Raw genomic sequence first — 19813 nt, forward strand, 5'->3', positions numbered from 1 at the left:
ATTCTAAAAGTGACAGCACTGTGCCTGCAATAATCATTTTGCCAGAAAACAGAACTGCTGGTATGCACAGTATAAACCTACTGCACCTTGAAGCTTTTAGATTAAAATCGCCAAATTAAAAACAACAACAACAAAAAAAAAAAAACATGAACGTTTGTTAACATACATTTTAAACAGCAGGATTGTGGTTAAAAAAATACTGTCCATGCCAATGTGGGGTTTACCATTTTGTAATGTAGAAATACTTTGTAACAAGGATCAATGTGATGATGCATGCAAAAATAGCAGAAATGGTTGGAATTCAATTAAAATCCCAACCAAATCCTTTAAAGGGATTTAACATATATGCAGCCGGTTACAAAAGCCATAATTACATACTGAAAAACAAAAAAATTGTTCACTTTATATATATTAAAAAAAAAAAAAAAAAAAAAACACGTTGCCTATTGAAAATCCCAGCAGTGTAAAGTTCTAAAAAGTCAAGCAGACAAAATGTTTTGGGTAGTGCCTTTATCAAGGATTGACTACTTTTCTTGCAAGTTTTACATTCCAGTTTATGATTTTGTGTATGAAGTGTATGAAAGATATATATAAAAATGACTAACACAGGTTTATCCTGGTCAGTGAGCTGGTAATGATAGTTCAAGAAAATGCTATTTAAAAATCCCTTTTCCCTGTACATTATAAAGCAAATTGATAGTTGACAAACTTATTATTTTTTTTTTTTTGTTTGCTGTAACCCTGGCTGGGGTGTTAGTAAACCCAATCACAAGTGGTGGCTGGAATTGTCAGTTGGAAAAATATCTGGACAGCCTAATTATTGTCCAGTTTTGTGTCCCCAACACAGTATAGCAAAGGGGCTAGATAGAGTGCACGAACTGGTCATTTTCAATGGAAAGAAATCCCCACCTGAATCCTTGATTGGGTAACCAAGGATTTTAGAACTGGTGTCTGCATAATTTTTTTTTTCATTTTTCTTTCGCACATCAACGTTTTGATATTGCCCTGTTTCAATGGGAATCATGCAGGGTCTTATTGTCTCAATGCTTTTTCATTCAAATGAAGCCGGCCACATTGATCTTTCCCCAGAGCCTAGGCGTCTCCAGAAGAATGTACTGTGCTGTAAATACTGCCCTGAGGACTCTGGGGGATTGTCATGTGCACAGTGCCAGTATACAACACAGGACCAATAGCAAAGCTGATGCATGAATGTCTAGATCCACATTCATATTTCTGTGTGCGAGAGGGATTTAGTTTATAAAAGTAACCCACTCCCTCTTCTGAAGAGGTGCTGCATCTTTGACTAGCAATAGCTGTCAATAGTACCACCCACCACGTTAGCTGCACATTTGTTTTGGGAGCTTAAATCAGCTATTTGTTACCCAGTTAGTACCAAACTGCTTGCCCAGTGCCAGGTTTCATTTGGAGAAAAGCCTGTTTTTCTGGAAGGGATATTGCTTAATTTAATGCTGTATATTTCTATTCCACAGTTCAAACTTCTTTGATACAAAACACATAACTCTGTTGAAATCTTAATCCAGGCTGCCTAAACCCACATGTTTTTTATTTGTTCTATTTCACTAATTATTACATGTATTCTGTTGTTGGTAACTACAAGGTGATAGGATAATATATAGCTCGTCTCAAACACTCTGTGAATGTTTTTTTTTCCTTCTTTTTTAATTAAATGCAAAGTCAAAGCACAAAAACAATGACGGTATATAAACTCCGCTGGTATTTTACTATAAAAGGTAAGCTGACATTTAGCTATCAAATACAAAACAAATATTGTTTTCCTAAAGCACTAGCTCGTTTTTTGTTCAGTTAGATTTGAGGAATAAAATACACAATGGAAATTTCCAGATATAAAACCTTTTGTCATGATGACTGATTTTGAAATGATAGCAGTATTGTCTACAGCAGGGTTAAACAACATGTTCAAATGTATTACATATCCGAAAATGCTAAATGTACATTGCTCTCAATGCTTTAGCCTGTGTTACGGAAGATGAATGGATGGAAGAGGATCCTGTTAACATTCACCACCACTGGATAGCAGTTTGATCCACCACAGGGTTTACTCTAATACCCACCCTTTAATTAATACTAGAACCTGGAAATGTCTCAAGCTGCCAGATGGATTCTTATTTTCACTCGGTGTTAAGAAACCGCAGGGTCTTAATTTTCATCGTTCTTTAATAAGACGTGACTTATTTAAATGTCCTTTATACCTAATCAAACCATTCTCATTTATTTTTTTACTCTTAAATGGGACGTTTAACTTCAACAAAGGTGCAAGTGAAAAAAATTCATCCCATTCTCCTTTAAGTAAATGAGCCAGCAAGGGGAAACGTGGGTGGAAACAGACACTGTGGTTCTGAACAGAGCACACTACCAACCACATAAAGAGATGCTGTATGACCACAAGCCGTCTCTAAACAGTCATCAGCAACATTTGTTTTGTAACTATTTACAGAGCGAGAGAGAGAGAGAGAGCGAGAGCACAACTGAACAGGCAGACTACAAGAGCAGCTCTACTGCACTCCAGAAAAAGGTAATTATTGTATCTGAAGCCCTCTGCACAACATACAGCTTAACCTCCAACTTTAGGGTTTTCACAGGGATGTTTGTTCTTTTTGCTTTGTCTCAATAACTCTGTCACACAACCTGTTTTGTTACTATGGGTGCACTAAGGATGCCTGACACAAAGTAATTGACTATAAGCTTATTTTATTTTTTGGGGGGCTGAATAGAAAGGTCACTGGGAAATGCTCTATAAATGCACTACTAAAAAGGGAAATTCTGCTTCAAAAATAAAACACAAGGAATTTAGTTGAGCAAAAACTTTCTTGATGAATATATATATATATATATATATATATATATATATATATATATATATATATAAAATCTTTAAAATAAAATTTAAAAAAACTTTGCCAATGTAGGGTTCAATAATAAAAAAAATAAGAAAACATTGCAGATTTTAATCTGGACGGGTACATTAACAAGCCGAAACATAATTGATAGCTTTAATGCAACTTCTGAAGTTGTTTATTTTCTATCTCCAGCGAGCATGGTGCTGCATAGCAAGCTGCTGCTGTCTGCACTGTCTATTGGTACTTCATTCAAATGGGGGGGGGGGTCTGCAATAAAACCCACTTGACCTTACAATACTGTCTATTCACTGACGACTTCTGGCGTTGTAGGAGAATGTGCTCGGGTAGAGAGGAGTATTTAAGATTTAAGGCACTTGTCTGTATGGGAAAGTGGAAATTAAAGAGAAATGTTTTGTTTCTTCAAACTGCACGTGTGGAGAATTTTAACTTAAAAAACAAAAATTTGTGTGTATATATATATATATATATATATATATATATATATATATATATATATATATATATATATATATATATATATATATAGACACACACACACTTTACTCCTGTCTAAAAGCAATGCTAGCACTATTAGTTACCACGGATTTAACATTCTTCACATTTGCTTACATTAGATCATGTATTATAACCCCTATATATATATATATATATATATATATATATATATATATATATATATATATATATATATATGCATTACTTGACATGACTGCAGATCCTGACCTCACTTCCTTTAGTATTATTTACAAAGGACTATTGCTTACCCTCCCATCCCCCCCAGCACAAGTTAAAAACCTTTGTATAAAACACTTTTAATGAGATGGATTTTGTCATCTAAATCTGGCACAATTAACCTTCTCTCTCTCACTACGACACTGAAGGAACCAACAACAGCAACATAATATAGAAACCTACCCATTACAAACTATTACAAAATTAGTGCTAACTAATATAACCCTTTTAGGAACACTCCAGGACTCCCCTGCACTCTGGTTTATATCCTTTGATTCCTTGCCTTAATAGTATGCATTGCTTAAGAATATTGACAAGTATACAGATTCCTATCCTCTGTTCTTCACTGACGAGGTGTAGGCCGTGTGCTCCTGGACCTATTTCATACAATACAAACTCCCACATTTCTAAGCTGTTATTTTACTGTAAAAAAAACAAACAAAAAAAAACAATATGAAGTAGTTTGTCTGGACACAATGCTTTCAGTAACTGTGCAAGTACCTGCACCAAAAATAGGGCGTCAACTTTATAAATAAAAAGCTAATTTTTACATTCAACATGTATATTATATTTTGACTATAAAATACTAAACGAATCTCAAAATGTGACACATAATATTTTTTAAAAGTTTGTGATTATGATTGATATTTGTGTAATACTCTGTGCTGCGATTCTGACCTGTTCATTTTTTCTCAGGCCCAACGAAAGGATTTAGCTCCGTCCTTGTTTTTTTGTTTGTATTATTTTGAACAATTTGTATTATTCCTTCTTTTAAATCCAGAAAATCTATTCAAAAATGGTGGCCAAGGTGCTCAAATTAAATAATCTAAAAAAGATAAATAGATCACTGTTCACAATACCTATGTAAAGACCCCCCCCCCCCCCCCCCGCCACATATAAAAAGATAATGCTTGTATTCATGAAAACCAACTTGACTTTTGATAAGATAGCTGCATATTTTTTGGTCCCACCCTGACCCAACATACATTACATTTCATTATATCAAGGGCTTCTTTTAATTGCTTCATTAATGCTCTTACTTTGAGAACTTACAGGAATAAGATCCACCCACCTCAGTGGACTGCGTACTTAAAGTTGGAGTTGGAATCAAAACTGTGGAACCCCTGTCCCTATTTTAAGGCTTGTAGGATATATGCATTGTTTTAAGCTCAGACCTGGTTACATTACACATAGTAACTCCCCTACCCCAGATAAGAATACAATCAACTGTCTGTATTTGAATTGCTGTTTTTCTTTTTTCCTCCAATGTTTATAAGTTCATGATAAGAGACATTTATTTATTTATTTTTCCTCCATTTGTTTGGCACTCTGGGTTTCTGATACTGTGGAACAAACAAAGATCTTCTCGACTCATTATTCAGGTGTGTGCTTCCTTATTCGTGGTCATCCTGCGGCTGCGGTGCCACTGCCATGATAACTGGCTGAGGAACACGTGCCCCACTGCCATCCTCGTTCCTGGGCCTCTTAGCCTCAGGCTCGCCTAAGGAAGAAGCAGGCTGCTCAGACTCTGCACTGGGGGGCTTGCTCACCATGACAGGGGAGGAGGTGCTGGCCTGGGCAGCTAAGATCTGAAGTGGATTTGTGATGGCTGAAAAAAAAAAAAAGGAAATAATGTGCCATTTTTACCAACATACACATGCATTCTCAACAGTCTATTGTTTTTAAAATGTCAAATGAGCGCTGTATTATGCTGGAGACCAAGGTTTAGTTGTAAAACAATTTTTTAAAAATTTACAAGCACATGCACGCTACCTGATTAACGAGGAGCAGAGAACTTACTGTATGCATTTCCAGCAACGCTGGTCATGGGGAATGCGTGCTTCCCGTTCTGTGTGATCGCCCGCACAGGGAGCTGGTGCTGGCCCAGGGCAATGGGCGCTGCCTGCTGGACGAAGGTGAACGTTTGTCCACCCGAGCCCTGGCTCATGTGGCTGCTGACTGCCTGGATCACCCGGCTGGCAGTTGGAATCGTTGTGTACGTTACCACAGGTTTCTCATCGGACAGGCCTGCAATTCACAGAGCAAGGTCACAGGTCTCCTTTGCAAAACTACCACAAATATCAGAAGATGGAAACCGATTAAATACAGTGCTTCAAGAACCGCTGAAGAGCTGCATTCAAATGGAATCAAAGTTTAGGTTAGAAAATGACACATTTGTTTGTCAATTACAGTAACAGCATCCATGCCAGTTTGAAATATATAACTTATAACTTATAACAAGTGTGTTTGTGTTTTTCAGTGTGAATTATGTGCTGCAAATTCTTTTGGTAGGACTGAGGAACGGTCCCGTGCTCCTGAAAGTTCTTATGCCTCTCTGTACGACTAGACTTTACTTTTGTTAGCTGTAAAGTTCTGGATTTCTTGAAAAAGAGTAAGAATGAGTACCTTTCGCCTCCCCTACATTCTCTCCGCCTCCCAGCATGGAGCCAGCAGAGTTTGCATTGGCTAGGATGTATCCATTGGAGGAGCTGGCTGAATTGGTCACCACTCGGACCATGGTCACGGTCGGTGCTTGCTGGACGACATGAATGGCATGGCCTGATGGCCGCTGGGAGGTTATCAAGGAGGCAGGCATGTAGGTCAAAGGCTTGCCTACTACAGTGGACTGCTGGGGTGGAACTGCCATTATGACCGGCTGGGCACTCACCGGAGAGCCTGACAAGAAGAATAGAAACAAGGCATTGCTGACACATGCAAACCACCTGGAACTGAGCCCTTGTTAAGTGTATTATGAGCTTCCTCAAAGCTTGGAGCATTTTAAACTAAATCTTGTTTTGTAACATGCTCAAAGCTCTACAAGTGTTCACAGATCGATGTAATACTAGAAGACAGAAGGGGGTAGAGTTAAGGTCAAAACTGGTAATGTTACATAATGACAAATAAACAATGTGGGTGCACATTTGAGTCCTTACATTAACCTTAATTGAGTTATTTAATTATTTTGTAAGATTAACAATTATATTTTAGTTAAACAAAGAATTATTCAAATTGCACTGCGGTGTAAATCTGTACTGAAGATAAGTACACAAGCGTTTCGGCTCATGTCTTCTATTGGTTAGTATCAGACTTATGATTCAGTTTTAAGCCAGGAAAGTTCAGAGGCAGCTGATCGGTAGGCATTTCGCAATTTGGGAAACAGAAATAACTGCATGTGGATGTTAGATATCCAAGTCAGTTTTGAATCCTGGGACGAAGCAGTCGAGAATCCCCTACCTGGAGCGCTCTGGGTGTACCGGTACTCGGGGACAGAGGCCAGCTTGGACCCAAAGTCGTGGTCGTGGGGGACAGGAGAGCCCTCTCGAGACAGGCACTCAGGAGTCTGCAGGCCGCTAGAGTGAGGTGAGAGGAGGCCGGGGTGGGTCGGCGAGGCAGGTGCGCTCCTGGAGGAACACAGAATCACATCAATCCAGGAAACAACGCAGGCGTACTTACCAGAAAACAGGCCTTTTGAGCTGAAACAGTTTCAAAAGACTTGACACTGCACTAAATCTACTGAACCAATCCAGGCAGACTGCTTTAATATACAGCCCCCCTCCTGGTGTGTCTTAGAAATATTGCAAGCAAAGGTATGCAAGTTCATTATTTAATGGCAATACAATCATGAATGCGTTTTTGCCATTTATTACAAAACTGAGGGCCCTAGTTTGAAGGCTATTTTTCTTCAAGGAACATCTTTTATTTTTTAATTGGATACTTTACTTATTGATCCAAGTAGTTTTCTGCTAGTCTAATACCATTACATTTTTTTGTTTTTACTTTTTAAAATACAAATGACAGTCCAGACAGAACAGTTAACAACAAGGCAGAAACAAGATTATGCAAGAGTAGGGAAATGAAACACTTACTTGGTTCTGCACAGCAGCGTGAGAGCAAGAGAGGAAAGAACAGAAGAGAGACGCTCAAGAGCAACAGCTAAAGGACATGAACAACCTTTCACAGTGCTCGGGACACAACGGTCAATTTTGTTTTAAAAGGCGTAACTTAAAATGTATTCATACCAACTGCAAATCACATTTATTTCACCATTCCACAACTTTTGGTATCGTGCCCCATCACGTATTGCCCTGGGATACAGGATTCCATTAACAAGCAACTGGACTGGATTTGAAAACAAGCCTACTGTAAGCGAGTGAAGATGCACTGGGGAGTCTTACCTGGAGGAGAGGGGGCCGAAGGGGGTGCGGAAGCAGGACACGCCTCTCTGCCGGCGCTTGCGGAAGGCTTGCTCCACCAGCTTGGCCTCAGAGGAAGGGTCGATCCTCCAGAAGGAGCCCTTTCCCGGCTCCTCCTGGGACCGCGGCACTTTGATGAAGTAACGGTTCAGAGACAGGTTGTGCCGGATGGAGTTCTGCAGGAAACAAGGAGAACGCAGGTGGAAATATGTTCTCCTCTCAGGGCTTCAATAAAAAAGTACAATGCAGCATTTATTTAACCCTTTGCAGTCCATTTATTAAGTGCGTGTCAGGCGCGTCAGGTCCAATTTATTTTCACACGCATAGTTCATTTTAGAAGCGCTGTTTAAAAGTATTTTTTTTCCCCACAGTCACACGGGTTTAAAAGGCCCTGCATATTAACAAAGCACTCACTAGGCATCTCCAGCCCCTCCCCACCCTTTTGTTCACTATAGATTTCACCTATGCTAAGAAATAAATAATAATAATAGTCGTACATACCGATCAATCATCTCCTGATCACTCGTTTTCTCACCAAACTCCTCAATAATGCGATCCAAGTCATTATTTTATTACTATAACATCTCAAAAAAGCTCTGCAAATGTCCGTGATATTCTCTGAGCGCTGATGCAGTATCAGCCAGCTTGTTTCCTTATGACCACCCTTATCTGATGCCAGGGGCAAGTATGACTATTCATGAGATACGCCCTTTATTTATTTATTTTTTCAACTTGTCTCAGCTCCTGTCGCTCCCACTCTGCCATTGAATGGTTTTCTGAGCTTTTTCCGGAGAAAAAACGACTAGAAACACGTTTTTTGCGTTTTTTTGATGATGTCGGACAGGGTCTGACATTCGACCGGATAGGAATAATTGCAATGTCGGACCAGGTCCGACATAGGACCGCAAAGGGTTAAATACAACTTCCAATGGAATTGAAAATAATGATATTGGTGATCTCCTACACCTACCACCGATGCATGATTATAAGAATAAAAAGCAGTGCTCAAAAGGGGAGTTTCAATTGGGTTTCTGCATGCTGAACTCCAGGCTTTGTTGTAAGACACACAGACAGACAGACAGACAGACAGACAGCATCAATACTTTAATCCTCTAAGCACGGTGTACAGAACCTACCTGCCAGCCTTTATCTGCAGTCCTGTAATAGGGGTAATGTTTGGTGATGTGGGCGTAGATCCCACTTAGTGTTAACTGTCTGTCCTGAGCTGAAGAGATCGCTTGAACGATGAGCTGCGCGTAGGAGTAAGGAGGCTTTGAATCGTCCTGCAGGGAAAAGGAAAAAAGTGAATAGAATAGAGAGCAGGAGTTATCCCTGAGAACAGGGATGTCGAAAGAAGCATATATGAATATTCTTAGTATTTTTAGGATACCAACTTAATTATCTACTAGCACAATAGAGAATTAGAAACATGAACCCCAAAATAAGTGAAGGCGGTGGTTTCAATAATCGAGTACATTCATAGCTAACCTTCACAATTAAGTCTGCCATTTGCTACTGTGGTTAATTTTACAATATTGCAGTACTGTACTAAGATCTCCGATAAAAAAAAACCCAATAAAAATCTGATTAAAGTCACATTATAAGATACACGAACAGTACTAATGAATAACAGTTCACAGGAAGTATTTATTGGTACACTTTTTAATTCTAAGGAAGTTACAAGCTCACCAGTGCCATCAATCAATAATATAAACAAACTTACCATTTTACTTTAAAAATTACAAATACTTCTCTGTAGTAACAAAACAAAACTAGCATCCATACTAGTTTATCTCCAAGTTAGTCTTTGTCACCTGGATGGCTATTGCCAAACTCCTTGACCCGATCTCAGGTGTGATTTTTATCATTCTCGGCATCTTTAAACAGCTTGTTCAGCAGTAACAACGCACATGAATGTGACCGTGTGCCTCATTCAACCTTGACCTCTGTATACTACAAACGGTTCCATTTACTGGACAACACCGGTTTTGGATCTGGACTGATAATCAGACCAGAGGAAATATCTTTTTGTAGCTGGCTGTACCTTAGGGCTGTCACCTCCTGACGTCTCAGCCTGCTGTTCTGACACAGCCTTTGCAGCGAACTCCGCAGCCAGCTGCAAGTCTGAGGTAATATTGCGTCCAAACCGATATCCTGAAGATCCAGCGCCCCGCGGACTGACCGGGCAGGAATTGGGAACACTGGGAACAGAAAGAGAAATGCCGTAACTTCAAAATACATGTATGGGACAAAAAACAATAGGAATGGTTACACTGTTAACATGATTACTCACTCAAAAACATGGACATTTTTTAATGTTTTCTGTCACTATGACAAGTAACACTTCTGTTTTTCATAATGACACCAAAACAACTTTCCAAGAGAACAGGCTTTGCAATTCCATCCACAAGGTGGCACCATTAAAACATTGAGTTTTTTTTTTTTAAAAAGGATACTTTTTGTTGATAAGAGTAACACTTTTTTTTTTTTTTTTTTTTTTTTTTTTTTTTTTTTTTTAAGTGAAAGGATGAGTTATCATTCTCTTACTGCACCTTTAAGCTTCCTTCTCCCACTGTTTTGTACATGGGGCCTTGTGCGAATCAGGGAACTGTGCAGTGCATGGAAATATCTAAAAAACAGGCAGCAGCGCACACACAAAGGGTCAAAGTACAAACCTTAGCAAACACATTCAAACCTTAAACTATCTGCAAAACAACTAGTCTAGCTTCTCCCGGGCACCAGAACGAACTGCAATTAACCTCTCCTCACTTCTCTATCAAAGACTTCACAGCATCGAAATAATGATGAAACAGCGACTGATTAACAGGGCCCAATCCCTGAACACATCAATCACATGTGCCCTTTAGAACGGACAGCATATCCACACTGCATTCAGTTTTAACTTTTTAAAACGAAATGTAATCAAATTGGAAATAAAAGGACCACACAATTTAAACTGCTTGAGCGCAAAAACTGCAATTTGATAATAAAATCTACTTCCGAGAGTAACAACTTCTCTCTTCAAATATGCTTTATTACAGCCGGATACACTAACTTTGTCATCATTCAGCAATAATGCAAAAGGGATTACGGTAACTACAGTTGTGCAGCAGTTGTACTCTGCTGTAATATAATTACAACTGTAAGCACACAGAATAAGGGTGTCCTTTGCCCTGCAGCTTATTTACCTGCCTTATCTAAAGAAGCTGGAAACCTGTCTAACTGGATGCTGTGGAAATGCTGGAGCTCAGCCGATCAGCAGGGAGCTGGGGCAGTGTTTGTTTTGGGTGGGTGTTGCAGCCTGTCTGAATAACTGGGAGGTCTGGGAGGGGGAGGGGCAGCAAGGAGCGCTCCGAAAAGGAAACGAGCTCTAACCACAAACTTAACCACAACAATCTCTGCTCAGCCAATCAGGAAGCGACAAGCTCAATGCAAGCCATATATGGCATCTGCAGGAAAGCAAAGAAGCAGTGCCGCTGGGAGTAGGCTTGCTGAAAACAAGCTCAGCCACATGGAGACTGAGCTGGGAGGAAAGTGGGTGGAATGGAGTTGGAACTTACTAGAAATAATTGATTTTTACATGGAAACTGGATTGTGCTCGGTTTTAGAAAGCCTACATTCACTAAAGGAGAGGTTAACTCATTAACAAAAAAATAAAAACATTTAATTCCTACAAAGTACAAAATAAATCATTTGTAAAAATAAATAAACGCATACCTCTGTCTCCCATCATTCAGCTATTAGCAAAAAAGGTTATGCCTTGTAGCCTAAATGTAAAGTTTTACGTGATGACAGGACACTGCAGCGAGCTCCAGCCCTGCTGTCCTACTCAACACACTGACATGAGCTGTGTACCTGCTGGGCTTGACGATTCTCCTGGATCAATGCATGCTCTATTTTACTTAGCGGCAAAGGCGCCTGCTGTTAATGACTACTCAAACACCAAATTGGTAAATACAGTTACATTCAGTGATCCAGGTTGTTGAAGGCTTTAAGAGGCGGCTTTTCTGTGTGTATGTCTGCATCCGTCAGGGGCTGTGGGGGGGGGCTTCAATATGAATGCAAGTTTTCAATCAGCTACATTCATATCCCAATTCTGAGCGGACAAACAAAGAGTGCAAGAGAAAGTATGCTCTCAACTTGATTAGAGTAGCCAAGAACACTTAGAAACATCTAAGACATGAAATATAAATAAAAAATCAGACGAAACCCCGACATTAACGTTCGGAATCTGTTTATTTAGAACCGGCATGGTATAAACATTCAGAATGCTTTGTCATTGGGTGCGAGACCTACGCTTTCAGCGATATTGTAAGTGTATTTGCTGCTAATAGGCTCCAATGGAAATGAGACATATAATGATGGTATATTAAAAAAAGGCAGAGATTGAGGCTCATTGCAGAGTTTCCTGGATCCACGGTGGACGTGGCCTTGTCTCTTCCAATTCCGACCCAATTTCTCCTGCGTGTCAGGTGAGCAGGTCATGGACACACAGCCCTCACAGTTTTAGCTGAACGGGTACATAATGCAATTCTCCAATGGAAGGAAACTGTCTGAATAAACCATCTGCATGTGACTGTTCCGAATTTTACAGAGGATCCCTTTTATTTAAACAACACAATGACCATGTGAAAGCATTACCTTGGGTCAAGTACAATCCATTTCCCCTGACTGTACTAGGATGAGTCTGAGCTATACAAAGGGGCTGATGTTCAGAAAACTGGGACGTCCTAAGTAGTACACTCAAAACCATATCGAGCTACTGCTATCCTAAATTAAACCAACAACATACAAAACACAATTTCAGAACTAAATTAAAATGAACACACCCCGCAGGGAGAGAACTGTGATTATTGAGGTGGTGTGCAACTCTTTCAAGATTTCCTAGAGGAGCAAAGAGAGCCGTGTGTCAAGAGAGACTTCCTACCTGATGGTGCCCGTTGGGGAAGGCAAAGGACTGATCATGCTCCTGAAGTCTGGATCGGGAATGTTGATTTTTAGAGGAGAGATCTGGGGGAACAGGGGTCGCATAGGGGACAAGGGCGCCTCCTCTTTCACTTCCACTCTGTGATACAGCGTGGTGAACTGGATCTTAATGATAGTGCTGGGGAATCGAAATGTACACCTGAAAAAAAAAATAAAAGTACTATCACAAAAACAATAGTGTTGGCATTTTTATCGTGAATATTCAAACCAAGACCCATGGATTGTATTCGGCCACTTATAAAATCAACTCTCTGCCAGCCGGATTAATATTGACAATAATAATTAAAAAATCTCAAAACAAAAACACATTTAAGACCAAACTGCTTTCTATCTTTACCACACCGAGAACGAGGAGGTACAGGCCAACGTTATTTATTAAAATCTCCAAGATAAGCACAAAACACTCTCAGCTTCTATATAAATGATACAGGCAAAACACATATGCTCCGAAGAACACATTAACATTACAAATGCATGTTTGAACCCACTGGCTCTTCTAATAGGACTCATGTTTCTGGCCCCACACCATAGATTGTTACTGCTGTGTTACCTGTTTGACAATGTGGGCAAGAATCCTTACACAATCAGTGCACTAGAGCGGACATTTAAAAAAAAAAAAAATGTTTTTAGAATAAAACTTTATAAACAAGTTTAGTAGTAGTATAGGAGTAAAACAACGTTTATAGCAAGTACAATTTATAAAATGATTTCATTAACAGCAACAAAAAAATTAAATCTGTGCAGAGGTCGTGCTTGCTTTTCTGTTCACACGTTCCTGAAACGCACATGCCCAAAATTTTGCGTCCCATCCATCAAATACTAAACTATTGTTAACACAAAGGCTAATAAACTCCAGGGATGTGAATTTTGGTACATTTTATGAATGTTTAAACGCCATGCATATAGTAGTTTAAACAATCTCTGTCTGTGTACAGATATACATATGAACACAGACACACTTTTTTTTTGTTATATACTAACAGTAGACTGTTCGCATGACGAGACGGGATTCTCATATTAAACATAAACATCCTTAATATTGTTGCGTAAGCCAAATATGAGGCTTACTGCTGCCACCTACAGGACTGGAGTGTACCTTAATCAATGCTGTTATATTGCATCACTTTTTTAAAAAAAAAAACAAGCAACTCATTTTGCTGCAGTGTAATAGATTACCGCAGATATGCATATCTTCCCATTCTGTGTGTCACGTGGACGAGACAATATATTTTTCCTTCCAACGGATTTATTTTGCGCCTAGGTCGCAACATTTTGCGTTAAAGCGATTTCTGTATATGTATATATCAAAAATACATATTACAAATAAATATATAACTCACCAGTTCCTAAGAAACAGATACTAACATGTTTTTTTTTTTAGATATCTCATAAATCTTACAGACAAAAAGGTGGCATCTAAGATATTTCTATTAAAAAGTTTAAGGCTTTGCTCCAATAATACATTTCTCATTTACTGAAGTGCATCTCCATAACTGGTATCCTCCCAGTTCATTAGGATGCAGGATACCTGAGATACAATGTATTACCTTTGACCAGAACCCTTGTAAAGTGCTGCATTCCAAAGGTCACGTATTAATGTTTTCACGGTCATATCTCCAGCAATTTGAGTTCCACTTTAGATTTCATCTACACAGTTTATATGGTGTATAACGGCAGTGGTTTATCATTTTGAATTAATAGAATTCTGAATTGCGCGGACATTTTGAAAAGAGCTTTGAAACAGACTTTAACGTTAGCAGTGTAAAAAGCTGTCAGGATGTTAACAGTGAAAAGAAATTACAGGTAAGTTCTTTAAACAAATGCAGCAACACATGGGGATAGGTAATGCTATATTTACTGGCACAAACAAAGCACATCTGAAGGAGTGAGCGTGACTGGAGCACAATGCAAGCCACCTGAAGCTGTGCATCATTATAAACAAGCTTCACAGCTTGTTTCATAGACCCTAGTGTGTGGACTTACCTTGGGTTGCATTCGGTACTGTGGTTGTCAATGGACAATATCAAACCACACCTTATAGATATTTTACATAGTGAGCAATAATGGAATAGAAAGTACACGTCATAGGTACACCATGGCATAAAGGACACAAATGATAAGAAACATATTGTCTTGACTATTGAAAAAATTAATTCAACTGAGACAACAACAATGTCTTTATCTGGTATATTTCCTTCTGTATTTAGTTTTACCTTTTACAAAAACACAGGTGTCTATCGCTGGCTGATAATGTTCCTGTTTGTTTTTTTAAACAACAAGGCTCATAGTCCAATATTTAAAAATATAATAATATGAAGCTGGAGAGAAACCAATTCTTACTGAGTGTGGATAATCTCAACACTAACGTGATATGACATATCTTTCAGATAATCAAGTCTCTGATACAGTACACAGAAAGGCAGGTCTGTATCACAAACATAATTTCAGTTTGTGATATGAACTGTAAAAGCAAGGTTTTGTTTTCTATGTAAGAACGACACAGCGCTGCAGTAAATGCTTGTGAATGTGGCCCAGAGGCTTTCAAAAACAGAATAAAATGTATAAAAGCAAGGAAACATCGCATTGTGTTTTCACCCTGTCTGCACAGCATGTATGAATGACAAATAACTGCAGCTCTCCGTAGAGAAATAGTGGTGCCGAGAAATAAATATTTACATAAGGGCAGTGGTGAACAGGGACACACAGTACAGTTGCTTTGGAAGCAGCACTTGGCTGTGAGCCAAACATTTATAGAAATGGTATACTTTTCAGCTGGTGCTTTGTACGGCCTCACTTTTAATAATCGCCGTTGCGGTAATGGAAACAAGCCATGGAATTAGAAGCGCCCAGCCTTTTTTAACCATGCACTGTGCAATGCATGGATGTGTGCACCAGAGGCACCCACAGTAAAGTTTCTTTATAATCTAAAAGCCAAAGGGACATCAATAAGAGCAGTTGAATATTCCATTTTTTTGTTCCTTCCAGAATATATTTACTCACACTTCAAGGATCAGAGCTGAGCTATAGTCAGCTATACATGGACCTGTTGTCAATAAAGTATAGTTGACCACCTTTATCCACTGTAACTACACCTAATGTATGGACAATTGGATGTTTTTCTAGCGCCTCACTTATTAACATTACTACATACAATAAGAGTGTATATACATTTGTAGGGCATCAGTGTTATTTATTTATTTATTTTTAATCACTCAAACTGCTTCAAGTATTAGTTGCACATTCCAACAAGTGCTGTTATATTCAGTTGTTCCCATGGCAGCATTTCCATAGCAACCAATTATCCATGTCTACTCAAAGAAAAGAGCAAGCAAGGTCGTGCTGGACAAGGCTGTATTTCATGAAAAGCGTCTATTTATTAGAAATAAAAGCTCTGAAAACACAGATTTGCACCTGAAAAGTATTCTTGTAACATAGCAATCTCTAGCATTCAAATCAGTGTTGTTTCAACACCGATTCAGAAAAGAGTTGTAATTTTCTAATTTCCCATCATCCAGATGGGATGGGGTGTAATCGCTGCTACGTGGAGACAAAATGGAAACAGCCCATTTACTCTAAAGAGTGTGCTGCTTACAGCTGTCTCCTTACTCATCTGTACCAACTCCTTGATGAAATAGCACGTAAAAGACTGTTAATGGTGTGGTTGAGACAGTCAACTCTGCAGGCTCAGAAATGTAACAGTGCAGGTCATGAATCTTAAAGCAAGAACATTTTGATGAAGAGTGAAAAAGCTGGGAAACGGTGAAATAATGGTACCCATGTTGAATGGTGTTATAGCATTGCAAGTGTGGCAAACTTATTACGGGTACAGTGAGGCTTGGCACAGAGTTATATATTTAGCTGGCTGTCCCTTTTTCTGTATATGTTCATACACCGGATAGGTCCAAACACAACATTGCTGAAAATAATGCTGCTAAGAAACTAGGGTTATTGTTTGATGGACAAATTACCAAACCCAGATAATTTGGTGAGATTGTGCCCCTAGTGCGTTTTGCTTACAATTAATACCACTTACAGCTGCAAGAGGACATCGTGTAATGATATATAAAACATTGTGTAACAGTTGGCAATTAAGTCGTCAATGTTCAATGTATTCACTGTTCTCTGCCCCTTGCTTAAATACTTTAAACACACTTATCAAGGCTGACGCGCAACTCGCAAAATTAGGTGAAAAGAAATTGTGTTCTCTTCTCATTTTCAATGGACAAAAACAAGCCAGGCATTCACACCACTTAAACCCATTAAAAAAAATTCACACACAAAAAATATATATATATATAAACATGGGATACCAGTACATTTATGGCCCGTCTGTTGCTTCTATGACGTCACATGTTTATATTTACGTAGATCACGAACAGAGAGGCCTAACTTTACCAGAGAGGCCTTAAGCAACTACCAAAAGAAAAACGACTGCAACATCCTCCTCACATGGCGAGAGACGACTAGAGAATATTTCTTTTTTTTAGAAGACGACTACAAGACTAACACTAGTAAAAGCATACATTATATATTTTATTACCCGTTTTATTTTACCAGTAAGTCTAGCTATTAATACTACATGACCTTTAATCGGTTAGCATTGGTCATTTTTAATAGTTCCAATTATTATTATTATTATTTTTAAAAGACCGACCACAGTAACTTTATAACGTGCGGATTTATTTTACAGTAGGTTGTTTATGTAACTTAGTTATTCAACTGATGGTATTAACTACATTAATAACATCTTTAAAACAAAAATAATAATAAAAAAGACAAAAATTAGATTACGCAAAATACAGTACTTGATCTACATACTTATTGTATTTTACACTTTGTAGAATTAAACTGTGTGGTTAATTTGTCATAACATTTAAGGTTCATTTCCACTAATCAAATGTCATCACAGTGACAGTTTGTAATTTATGTCAACCTAGGAGACGGATCTTATTTTTACAGTATATATATATAAAAAATAAATAAAAAAAACTGCAGTCACTTAAATAAAGTGACTTCTTATATTGGTTGTTTCTTTTATTTACAGACATTAAATATGTTACTAGTTGTAAACTTACACACTTGTTTTTTTTTTTCAATCGCTCGGTTAAAACGTCTTAAAAGAAAGTGTTGTTGCAAATACTTATGTATATACCGGTTTTCATTGATACTTCTTGTTCCAGTCAGAACTGCGAGTTTTTCTCTAAATCATAAACGTAAACAATACACCAAAGCGCAGAGTTAATTTGGTGCCAAGGTCAGGTCCATCAAAGGAAAGCTAGATGAAAAAATAATGTGACATTTCTGTTTTTATTGGTGAATGCGTGCATCTACGCGACTGTGGTGTAAGGGAGTGAACTTACGTGGAAATGCAGAGTATGCAGTTTGCGAAACTCATTACTTTTAGTTTTTGTAAACGCGTAAAGCACTTACTCTCGGGGTAGCTGAAGTGGAGGAGCCCCTCTCCTTTGAAACCCTCCGTCCACAAACACGCCGTTCTTCCCAAGACAGCGCAGGTAAAAATGCGGCTCGTCAAACGCAATCTGTAAGTGCCGCCGTGAGATGAAGCTCGAATGGCCCATGTTCACGTCCACAGAGCCGTGTGAGGAGTTTCGACCCACCGTCACCGTCCTCTGCCGCATAACAAACTCGAAATCCCGGCCTTCCAGCCGCGCCAGGGCCCGCAGAGGAGGCGAGAGGGGCATGCCGGCCGCATTTGAGAGGAGTGGGTATACGGGCGCGGCCGCTACGCGAATCGGGCTGCACGGCGCAGATTTGAGAGCCATCAGGGCCCGGGCTCCGGTATCATCCCCAAAATCAGCCATCTTCTCTGTGTTAATGCACACACACTAACAATCGCAGCACGGCTGCCAGGAGCAACTCGCTTCTGTAGCTCACATGCAGTGTAGGAAAGAAACAACATGGATCGGGTTGAAGCAAATACCTGGCCACGGAATCCAGAGGCTGGGAACGGAAGTCTGCATTTCTGACAAGCAAATAAATTCCAGCAGCAAAGATACTCTTCATTTGAAATATATCAAATGGTAGATTTGTTACATATTATATTAAAATGTTCAGATGAAGTTTACATTTTTGAACACAATCCTGCCAGTACTGTTTTTTTTTTTACATTAAAAACAACGAGGCTTATTGAGCATTATTGAATATGCATGCTTGCATTTTTAATATACATTAACAAACTGTTTAAAAAATGTTTTACACAAAATGTGTGTAATCTCAATGGCTCATCTTTCTTCTAGTTTGAGTTGGTAGACAATATAAATGCTCTCCCCTGGCAGCCGTGCATGCTGTTTTTACTACGCTATGCATTTCTTCCTTGTAACAAAATAATTTTCAGAATATTGCGGCTGGACGGGGCTTTAAGTGTTAAATTCGGTGCAGTTCCAGGAACCGAACAGCACGTGCGTTACATGTGGCATTGATTTCAGGCCAAAATAAAACAGATATATACTGTTCAGAAGCAGCAAAGACCAGCGTGTTATGCAATACTCCGAACTGCCACATTTTGTGAAGTTGTGTTTTAAAAGTAATCTAAATGCATTTTAACGCAGTTTTCAGAAGCAAAACAAAAACATTCTAATGGTGACGTCAGTGCCCCTGCCACATTCAATGTTTATAAACATGCAAGGTACAAGAGATCTGGAAAATCTGGCGACTGGAATTCGCAGGTAGGGAATCGGTCTATTCGAGATCGCTGTTGAGCGAGTATTTAAGAAGTATTCACCAGGAGTCGGTGTTTCTAAGATTGTCGGTGCAGATTGTTAACATTCACAGACAGCACACAAGTACCCAGATTGGGCAAACAGGGTCATGGTAAATTTGAGTTTTTAAAACACAAGAGCTGACAGTGGTGCAATGTGTCCACTAGGCGTCAGCAACACGAAAACGCTTCTCCCAAAGAGTTTTCAATATACTACTCCAGAAAAAAAATGCGTGAGAACGCCATTTTCTTTTAGCATGTGTTAGAATGTTGCAAGACCCATT

General features: G+C 39.0%; 1 protein-coding gene across 1 annotated transcript; it reads right to left on the reverse strand.

Moving 5' to 3' along the window:
- Window positions 1-2248: 2248 nt before the first annotated feature.
- On the reverse strand, window positions 2249-18734 carry LOC117431521 (forkhead box protein K1-like). Its single transcript, XM_034052513.3, has 9 exons — window positions 18242-18734; window positions 12753-12950; window positions 9870-10026; window positions 8962-9108; window positions 7808-8001; window positions 6867-7033; window positions 6039-6308; window positions 5433-5660; window positions 2249-5241 (listed from the first exon to the last, which is right to left on the reverse strand). Exons 1-9 carry the CDS (start codon window positions 18631-18633, stop codon window positions 5027-5029), a joined length of 1968 nt encoding a protein of 655 aa, XP_033908404.1. The 5' UTR covers window positions 18634-18734; the 3' UTR covers window positions 2249-5026.
- Between the last annotated feature and the right edge of the window lie 1079 nt (window positions 18735-19813).

Source organism: Acipenser ruthenus, chromosome 22 (genome assembly GCF_902713425.1).
Source record: "Acipenser ruthenus chromosome 22, fAciRut3.2 maternal haplotype, whole genome shotgun sequence".
NCBI lineage: Eukaryota > Metazoa > Chordata > Actinopteri > Acipenseriformes > Acipenseridae > Acipenser > Acipenser ruthenus.

Bases quoted from the DNA above. Each gene is read 5' to 3' on its own strand.
- LOC117431521 (XM_034052513.3), bottom strand. From the start codon at position 18,633: ATGGCTGATTTTGGGGATGATACCGGAGCCCGGGCCCTGATGGCTCTC. The intron at 12,951-18,241 runs GTAAGTGCTTTA...TTTTTTTTTCAG, and splicing joins CCACTTCAGCTACCCCGAGA to GTGTACATTTCGATTCCCCA. The intron at 10,027-12,752 runs GTAGGAAGTCTC...TTCTGTTCCCAG, and splicing joins TCCCCAACGGGCACCATCAG to TGTTCCCAATTCCTGCCCGG.